The 10151-nt window shown below is 33.9% G+C and overlaps 1 protein-coding gene across 1 annotated transcript; it reads right to left on the bottom strand.

Moving 5' to 3' along the window:
* Positions 1–1767: 1767 nt before the first annotated feature.
* On the bottom strand, positions 1768–9315 carry LOC133288654 (probable AMP deaminase). The gene is made up of 19 exons (XM_061486464.1): positions 8848–9315; positions 8544–8728; positions 7950–8166; positions 7580–7740; positions 7379–7430; positions 7147–7274; positions 6881–7060; positions 6667–6734; positions 6408–6550; positions 6223–6284; positions 6028–6141; positions 5351–5491; positions 3872–4024; positions 3536–3589; positions 3347–3457; positions 2951–3124; positions 2763–2843; positions 2136–2234; positions 1768–2025 (listed from the first exon to the last, which is right to left on the bottom strand). The coding sequence occupies exons 1-19, from the start codon at positions 9272–9274 to the stop codon at positions 1957–1959; spliced, it is 2619 nt and encodes an 872-aa protein (XP_061342448.1). The 5' UTR covers positions 9275–9315; the 3' UTR covers positions 1768–1956.
* Positions 9316–10151: the final 836 nt, after the last annotated feature.

Raw genomic sequence — 10151 nt, 5'->3', positions numbered from 1 at the left:
TTGAATGGTTATAATTTCTCTTTTCTCTCTTCCTTTATCACCATTGATCTATCTTTATACGATTATAATTTAGTAGAAGGAGATAAAGTTATCTCAAACAACTTGAGAAACGATAAACCATATATATATATATATATATATATATATATATATATATATATGAGAAAAATATTTCTCAAGCAACTTGAGATATATTTATCTTCGTCCATCCAAAAATTACGTCATTTTATTTATTTTTTTATATTAATTGATTTATCTTTGAATGATTATGATTCCTATTTTCTCTTTCTCTTTTATCACTATTGATCCATCTTTGTACGATTATGATTTATTAGCCGGAGAAAATATTATATATATTTATATATATATATATATATATATATATATATATATATATATATAGGGGAGGGATCATTTGACTCCAGAGTAAGATTTAAAAGTCTTACTCCTCATCCCAACCATTGATTTCCGTTCATCCAACGGTTATCATTTATTTGAAATTAATAATTAATTAATGCATTAAATTACTAAATGATAACCGTTGGATGAACGGAAATCAATGGTTGGGATGAAGAGTAAGACTTTTAAATCTTACTCTGGAGTCAAATGATCCCTCCCCATATATATATATATTTATGGGGATGGATCATTTGACTCCAGAGTAAGATTTAAAAGTCTTACTCCTCATCTCAGCCCTTGATTTCCGTTCATCCAACGGTTATCATTTAATAAGTTACAATAATTAATTAATTATAAGTTTCAATTAAATGAAAACCATTGGATGAACGGAAATCAAGGGCTGAGATAAGGAGTAAGACTTTTAAATCTTACTCAGGAGTCAAATGATCCCTCCCCTATATTTATATATATATATATATATATATATATATATATATATATATATATATATATATATGGGGAGAGTTCCTTTTGACTCCAGAGTAAGATTTTTACGTCTTACTCTCCATCTCAGCCGTTGATGGACAAAAATCAACGATTGTCATTTATAGTGTAATTAATAATTAATTAATTAATATAACCTCTTAAACTATAACCGTTGGATGAACGGAAATCAACGGCTAGGATAGAGAGTAAGACTTATAAATCTTACTCTGGAGTCAAATGATCTCTCTATCCTCTATATATATATATATATATATATATATAGGAGCAGGATATTCTTACAACCAAAATTTTTTACAACCTTTACAACTAATCTAATCACTGTTGATTTCCGTCAATCTAAGAATTATGATTTATTGAAAAATAATTAATTAATAAGTATGATACAATAAATTACAATCATTAAATTGACAAAAATCAATAATTAAGATTTAATAGTAAAAAAAAGACTAAGTATAACCTTCCCCGTAAAAAAAAAAAAATGAAAACTGAAAAGAAGCGCCTCTCTGACTTTTGGAAGACTAACCAAAAATGTCTACTTAATTTTATGCAAACGTGTTTTTTTTCTTAATGAAAATAACAGCAAAGGGCGGGCTACAGAATAGCGGCTTCCACTAGAATCGAATAGACACAAATTTCACAACAAAGTTTAAGGAGGATCTTACTTACATTCTGTATTTTCATATTTATTTTACAAAGGAACTGAAAACCTGATTATGCCTATTCATATTCATGAAAATCAAATTGTAAGATAACTACTGCTTGCTTCTAATAACTATCTAACACAAAAAGTGTTCCAGCCACGTAAAATGCCAGTGCTTAACAACATTGTTTTTCTGTTATTATTATCATTACACGGGGCCAATATGAAACAAGACTGACAAGATAGCATGTAAATTACATCGTTGACAATTTTGTTAAAACATAACTGGCTTAAAGGTTACAATAACTCGTCACTGCCGAAGTTGCTGTTTATCAAAAGAACATTGATCAGTGCACTGGTGTTAGCATCATAGATCACGGAGTGAATGGTGAATTTCATTAGGCTTTGCTTCATGGGTCTACATCTTCAGGAAAGGTGGCTTGACCAGCGTAAATATATTGCATTTCCTCTTTCCATGTCTGTATAACAAGAATCGTAATCAAGAAAGAATTAATATCAGAATGGTAATCATAAGAGAATAAGTATAAACCAAACTGCACGTTTCTAGGGTTTGTCTCAATTTTTCCACCTCATATCGGAAAGAGATCCTCAAACTGGGAACATTTGTTTTATGAATATCGTTTCCTTCAGGACCTCTCAAGAAATATTTATCCCCAAGCCAGTGTAACTGAAAGGAGAGAAAAAAAATTATGATAATAACGTAAGCAGAAAATAAAAAATTATATATCAGGGAAGAACTAAGTAAAGAAGATCTTAGAGAAGCCTATGTCAAAACATGTGAATGATCCCTTTACTGATATATCAAAAGAATACCTAACAACTACACCTAAAAGATCTAACCATTCACATTACACATTCAGGTTTAGGCGTGCTCACACCAACAAATTTGATTTAAGTTCTTCGGCTGTGTAGTAGTTTACAATTTGAAGCATATGGATACCTTTCACTGCCTGAGGGTGGATCAGATACCGTTCTTTGTTATAAACAAAAATAAAATACAGACCTCTCAAATTTCAATTATTTAAACACCCCCCTCCAAAATAAAATAAAAAATAAATTAAAAAAAAGCAAACGCATGGGTATCTACTTTCAGATTCAACACATCAATTGACAATCAGTAATTTGCACGTGCAGTATAAATGCAGATGAGAAAAACTGAAAAAGCATGAATTTCCTACATTGTCTTCTCATTTACCTTGGCTTGATGTGAAAATCCAGATTGATACACAGAATTTCTAGCTATCTCACACAAGTCACAGGCAGAGAGCTTCCATACCTGCCGTGCACGCATTTAAGTAAGATATATGATCCCTAGAAAAGACAAAAACAGAATATCCAACCAACTTATAAATAAGGAGCCTAAGGGTTTGGAACAAAGCAAACCTTTGCTGCAACACTATATTCTTCTAGCAGCGGCTCTTTTGTCAAATGAATTTGCAAAGGATCATCAGTTGAAAGAGACACATTCAGACCTCGCTGGAAAAACATGGGCAATGGATTGCGATGATAGTCCAAGAAAAGTGAATTATTGCTAAGCGGTGACATAGCTAATCCAACCTAAAGAGATAACAGAATGATATTAATATATATTATCACAAATTAAAAGGATACAGAGAAAATTATCAAAGTATTGGGAAAGAATAAGATTTCTACTTCAATTGACAATTACAATGGACCCAAACTCAGAATAGCTGCAAGATCTGTAATGTTAGAATGGTTTGAACTTTAAATGAACAACTATGTTGACCAAATGAATATGCCTGAGGAGTGAGGGCTAACCTGCGCAAGGTAATATAAATATTGCAAAACAGGAGTTTTCCGAAGATTAATCCCATGAGAAATGTTGTGGCATAGGAGGAATGCAGCAGCCAAATGATCACTATCACCTGCCTGCATGAGTAAATTAATTATAATCATCACAATGAACATAAAATAATTGAACCAAACAGCTAGTATACAGAAAACAACCTCTCCACAGTGAGGCCTCAACTTTATTGTGGTCAATCCTTTAGATTCACGCAGCTGAAACCAACAGACAGTAAGATATTAATATTGTTGATAGCCAGGAATTCCTTTTGTGAATCTATTCTTTTCCCATTTTGCTTTTTTATTTTACTGTTGTGCTTGAAGGCCTCAAATCCTTCCCCACCCTTTTCCAAAAAAAAAAAAAAAACCCACCCAACCCCAATAAAACTAAAAAAAGTGAGGTATAATTAGCCTTAAAATTGGAGAAAAACAAAAGTGGGAAGGCAATGGTTAGTTGTTAAAGGATTAGAGCTATGTAAAGAAGGAAATAACATAAACCTTATTAAGCGTATACAAGTTTGCATAGCAGTAATAAAGGTAATAAGAGTATGCTGGATTGAATTCATTTGTCCACTCAGCTGGAGTAGGCATGTGCTTAGTTGGACGCCTTTCTGGTTTACTTTCATCATCTACAAGATCAAATCCCACCACCTGTATGAAGAAGAAGCTCAACATATTACAACAAATATATTAAGAAAAGAAAGCAACTCCAGAATGAACCACATAACTGCTTCCTTTGTTCAAGATTTTGACAACCCATAACATGGAGAAATTAAAATTGACCCTTCATCTAATACTAGAATACTAATATCGGTAACAATAAAAGCTCACATCCAGAGAATACTAGAAGTTGAGATAAGAAAAAAGTTTGAGCATGAATGCATCTTAGACCTCAACTCCATCCTCTACTACTAAGAAAATCTTATAATAATGAATTGTGAATCAAAAAATTGATGTACATTAGATGCAACCCATTATTACTATAAAGCACTGGTTCATAGTGCTATTTTAAAAAGTTCTTGCAACAAAAGCAGAAAATCAGCTTGATTCGAAATATATGGGTTGGTTCAATGATAATTTAAATTAAATAAGAGCAGTTCGCGAAATACACTAATAGAACTTGGAATAAATATAAATGAAAGATGGACACCAGCTCCTACAACAGAGGAAATCCTCCGAAAATAGCGTTAGTGAATTACAACCAGAAAGATAAAATTAGAAAATTCTATAGAAGATGATCAGTGTGCCTAGAGAACTGTGATAAGCAGACCCTAGTCCCACTCTCAACCTTTCCACAAATTACTTAATTTTTTCCTCCTCCTTCATTCTCTCCTTTCTCTTTATTCCGGCCTCCCTTCTCTTTCCACAAGTCTCTAGCCTCATTCACAGCCAAGTCTCTAGCCTCATTCACAGCCAAGTCTCGTCTCCCTTACATCTATCCATTAAGCCCCAGGTCTTCACCCCATTCACACCCAAATCTTAGCCCAATTAGTGTCATGCCATCTGTCTATTCTTTTACTTCCTCTTTTTCCTCCAACTGCATCTCATATGACCATGGCCCATTCCTAATCAGCCCAACATCCTTAGCAACCCTTTTCCTGCTATAAACTCGGCTAAAAGGCCTATCATACACAAACCAAGAGAAGCTCAAGAGAAAATATTAGCTTCAGACTTAGTAAGTTGGGGATAGCTTTCAACTAGCTACACAGGCTCATTCAAATCCAATACAGTTAAGGAAGACACTATTTAGTAGCAAAACAACAGTTGTGAGCAAATATGCATATAGCGGCAGCTGCAGCATGGACAGAGTATCACCCAGCTGTTGTCTCGTGTACTATTGTCACATCACAAGGGTACACCAAGAATTGTTGAAATGCTACATATTGAATATTATGTAACCATATGATTGAATACATACAAGCAGTCAAGCAACATAAATACGGGTATGTGCACTCACAAAAATACAGATTGGCTAACCTGCATCAAAAACAAATGTAACTGAGGATGCGAATTTGGATCTACTGTGACTTCAAATAGAGGAATAAACACATTATCCAAAATGTTCTGAAAGGAGGTAACAATTCCCATATTCTTGTACACATTGTATAGCCGTGGTAACTGTCCCAATAAAGTTCACAAAAAAGATCAGTCAATGAATAAAATAGTAATAAAGAAGATTCAAGAAAAAGCATAATACAAAATTCTAAATAAAATCTACCATATAAGGAAAATTATATCAAATCAAAAGGAGGAAGCATAGAATTGCTATGAATGGTGTTTCTCATTATCCAATACGTACTCTTGCATATTCTTGCACACATTGTAGAATATATTGCATTTTACGTTCGTTATCTTGTATGAATCTGTATCATCTAAATGCGACATTACTTGCTGAATGCAGTTCAAAAGTCACAAATATTGATAAGCAACTTCCTTTGTTTTTTTCCTTTTTTTTTTTTTTTTTTTTCCTTTTTCTTTGTTCCGAAGTTACAAATTACAATCTGTACTAATCTTTTTTTTTTCCTTCCAAAATCCACAACTTTATTCTTGAGGCTATGATGGACCACGATGGGGCCCAATAGCTAACCCTCAAACCATGCATGAGAGAGAGAGAGAGGCAAGCTGCCAGAATAGAAGACTGAACAACACACTACCTGGATTAGCCATACAGCATTCTTACTATAAAGAGCATTGTTAACAAACCAACTTGCCAGCTGATCCCATTCACTTTGCTTTCTTCCATAAACGGAGATCCTATACTCAGCCATCTGAAAATTTTATTTATACACAGAATCCATTAAGGTATGAAATATCAATGGGAGAAAAACTTATCCCACTGCATAAGTAACCTGATATTTGCTTGCTTCAAGATCTAACAAAACTTGCTTTGTTACTTCAGCCAGAAACCTTCCTGTGAATTTGGGTGTGTTTAAGCTATTATGAAGTCAAAAAGCATCAACTAATACTTCTAATATTCATTTGGAGTTCAGAACTTTATACAAGTAATAGGTATCATTATAATTTTCAAACTAACCCTGGATAAGATTATCCTGCTTTAAAAATATCTCTCTGAGTCTGCTCTGTCCACAAGGATTATACTTTAGGTTGAATTTGTCAAATCTATGGAATGTGCTCTTATCTGCATGGACGTCCAACAAATCGACATTCATATCATATCTGCATCGGAATTGCCATTAATTAGAAAACATGCAGCCATGCAAGCACATAAATATATACAGACCTCATTTTCCAGGTAGCTAGATGAAAAAAATCAGTAGAACAACAATGCATACCCGCTCAAATCCAAACTCTCAAACACCTCCTTAAGTGTCATATACTTTCCATCTCTAAATATAACAACCTGTCAACATTGGTTAATAATAATAAGTAATAACATATTTTAAGAACTAGTAATTTGAAAAATAAAAAGGCAAAAAGGAAGGGGAAAACAACCTACAACATTCAGTCCCACAAAAATATTAAATAGAGCTCAAAGTAGATTTTCACCTCATCAGGTTCTTTTCTTAACTTTGACTTGATGAAGCGGAGGAGATGCTTCTGATTCATGCAAGCCGAATGATGAATATGAGTATCAACTTTTCGGATATTGTAAAAATCTCGGTGTGGTGCACTCTTCTGGGCCAGAAATTCCCTATCTGCATTTAGTAACAGATGAAGGCGGAATTTCTGTATAATGATCAGATGCATGTTATAAACAAATGCCACTGGCAAACACAAAGAAATCATATATACATAAGTTTGTGAAAACATACTTCCTCAAGAAATCGTAGCCTGTGGTAGCATGCAGAGCGAACATTCCCAATAGACATAACTTTGAGAATGTAATGCATATCAGTAAAAAATGTCGTTGAGCTTGCAACAGGGAAGAGCTCTTCAGTGTCTGTGCACAGTTTCACAAAAAATTCAGTTCTTTCATACAGAACAAAATTAAAATAGCTAAGAAATAATCATTGCAGTGCCATATTGGTATCACTCTGGGCTTACCAGTTTTACTTGCAAAAACATGTATGACTCCATCTTCCATCCTAAGGTGGTGCTGTTTGCAACATGAAAAAGTCAGTTATAGGTTATAACAATATCTAACAAACCATTCAGAACAAAATCGATAGTCAATAAATCAAGCAGATTCCACATGTAGCAGAAAATATCAGAGACAGATCAATAATGGACAAGCAACAAACTTACTGCAGTTGCTTCTACTGGTTCAAAGTGAAAAGGATCAGAATTAGTTGGCACTGGTTCAGACTTCCATGGAACAGGATTTTCCTTGTAAACATATTTCTTGCGCAGATCTAAGCATTCTCGAATCATCTTGCATACTTCCTCTTCTTCTACATTTATTGGCTCTGAACATATTTTTTAGAGAAGACAAAGAAGCATTAAATACTAGCCTGATATATTTAAAAATTAGAAGACAAAGACTGGGAACAAAAAAAGTCAAAAGCAGATAGAAATATTTAACATAACACAGAGATAATACCAAAATTATTTAACACGAAAGAATATAGAAGCAATAAGAAGAATAGCACAGATTATGATAGGAACGAGAAAGTACCATGTGTTGTGTTTCTTGCAGACAAAACATTATTGATAAACACTAGGTCATTCCCAGCAATGCTAGCTGAAGTTGAATCTGTCATTCCTTCACCATTCATATCTGCACCAGCTTTTGCTTCTTTTGAAACCCCACCATACATCTGATTTTTTGCACAGTTTGCATCTTCAACTCTGAATGGAACAGCAGACAAATTGCAAATGTTTGAATTTAGTCCCTGCAATGACATCATGAACCCGTAAAAAGGCCGTTATAGAAATAAATGTACAAGGAATAATGATATACTGAAAAAAAGATGGATGATCATGCACAAGCAACACCAATACTACCTACTTTCTAAATTATCAAATCAGAAAAGCAGCCTCTCAAATTTATAGCCTATGAATTGCCAACCATCAAAGGATTATGTTGAAAAATAAAAAGAAATAACTCCAGACCTGAAGTTAAATAATATCCCACTATTTGAATCCCACTATAATGGTAAACTAAAATTTTGAAAACAAAAAAAGCATACTTCTCAAATTGTACCCTAACAACAGGAGAAAAATAAAATAATCAACAACGGAATAAGAAATAAGATATCGTCATTCTCACGCAATTATTTGAAGAATCTCTAGTCCCAGGGTAGAACGGAATGCGATTGTCACCAGAAATTTGTGTTCCCTCCTCATCAGAATCCTCAGCACTTTCAAACGTATTACGTCCCGGTGATTTCGGGGTCTTAATTCTACCTAAAGACGCTATTCTCTTATAGGAAGACGAAATCTGAGCATTCTCTCCTACACGAAACAAAAACACAGAAACATAATTTAAGCCAAAAGCTACCATTTCAACCAGAAAAAAAAAAAAAAAAACGAACATGTTGGATAAAGTTCAAGCAAAAAATTCAAATTCACACCAGTTTTTGAACCAATCCGAAGAGATGGAAGCCCTAACGGAACGAAATGGAGATTATCAAGCGACGACACACGATTCTTAGGATTCTCTTGGAGCCAATCAGTTGCTGAAACCACATTAGGCATTGAAGACGAAATCCTATAGCTCCGTAGTAAGTTCAAGTTCTCGTCCATGGACCTCGACAAGCCTCTTGGATCAGTATCAGTTGTTTCCGTTTCTCCGCCGTCGGGTCCGAAATCATCGTCGTCATCGCCGTCGTCTTCATCGTCGTCGGAGTCGGGTGGTGCGCGGCGGATTTCAATGAGGCGGTGGAGGACGTGGTCGACGGTGCGGCGGTGGATGTAGAAGGCGGAGATGGCCATGAAAGAGGCTCCGAGTAAGGCCGCCATCGCGAGGTGCAGAGACGGCGGTAGCGACGATGAATCCATCGGAGGCAATGCTTTGGATTTGAATATTCAACTTCAACTCAGAATCGCTACTTCGTGTGAATCACAGTAACGAACTCACACTCTCAGTGAAGAGGGAAAACAAAAAGCAAGAGATGGTTTGGCTTTTGCTCAAGCTCAACAACCTAATGATATTTGTGAAATGGGACCCCCACAAAGAAGAACACGTGGCAATGATGTACTTTTTCTATATATTTATTTTTGCGTAAATATCTACTATAAAAAGAGGTAGTATAAAAAGAGGTAGGATATTCGTATTAACAATTTTTTTTACTACCACTTCACTACCACTCTAATCACCATTGAATTAGAGAAAAAGTTGAATGAAGAGAGAGAAAAGAAAAAATAACTTTTGAATCCAATGATAATTAGAGTGATAATGAAGTGATAATAAAAAAATTTAGTAATATAAATATCTTACCTCCTATAAAAAAAGGCCAGTATCTTTTGGAGAGCTTTGAGAGAGAGGAAGAAAAAAAAAAGATTAGTCCAATTAGAATTTGGACATATTCAATCTTTTATTGAAAGGGAATTATTAATCGGCATAAGATATTTTTTATATATGTGAAATAAAGTTGTGAAACTCATAACTTAAAATAAAAAAAAATAAACACAAAATTTGAGTGTGTAATATAAAATAACTATTTTATGTGATATAAGATAACTATTTTTCTTATTTTAAATATATAAAATTTAAAGCACAAGTTGTAGATAGAATATTATTTTAATATACCTAATTGCATTTATCATACTCATTCTTTTATTATTAATACCACATAAATCTCACGTGTGTAATTTTAGTAAAAGAATAAGTGCACTTAAGGTCTATTCGTTATAGAGTTAGCACATCACCTAATTT

The sequence above is a fragment of the Gastrolobium bilobum genome, unplaced genomic scaffold (genome assembly GCF_033153095.1).
Source record: "Gastrolobium bilobum isolate Gb01-03AN ecotype WA unplaced genomic scaffold, APGP_CSIRO_Gbil_v1 utg12205, whole genome shotgun sequence".
NCBI lineage: Eukaryota > Viridiplantae > Streptophyta > Magnoliopsida > Fabales > Fabaceae > Gastrolobium > Gastrolobium bilobum.
This window is presented reverse-complemented; position numbering and strand designations above follow the sequence as displayed.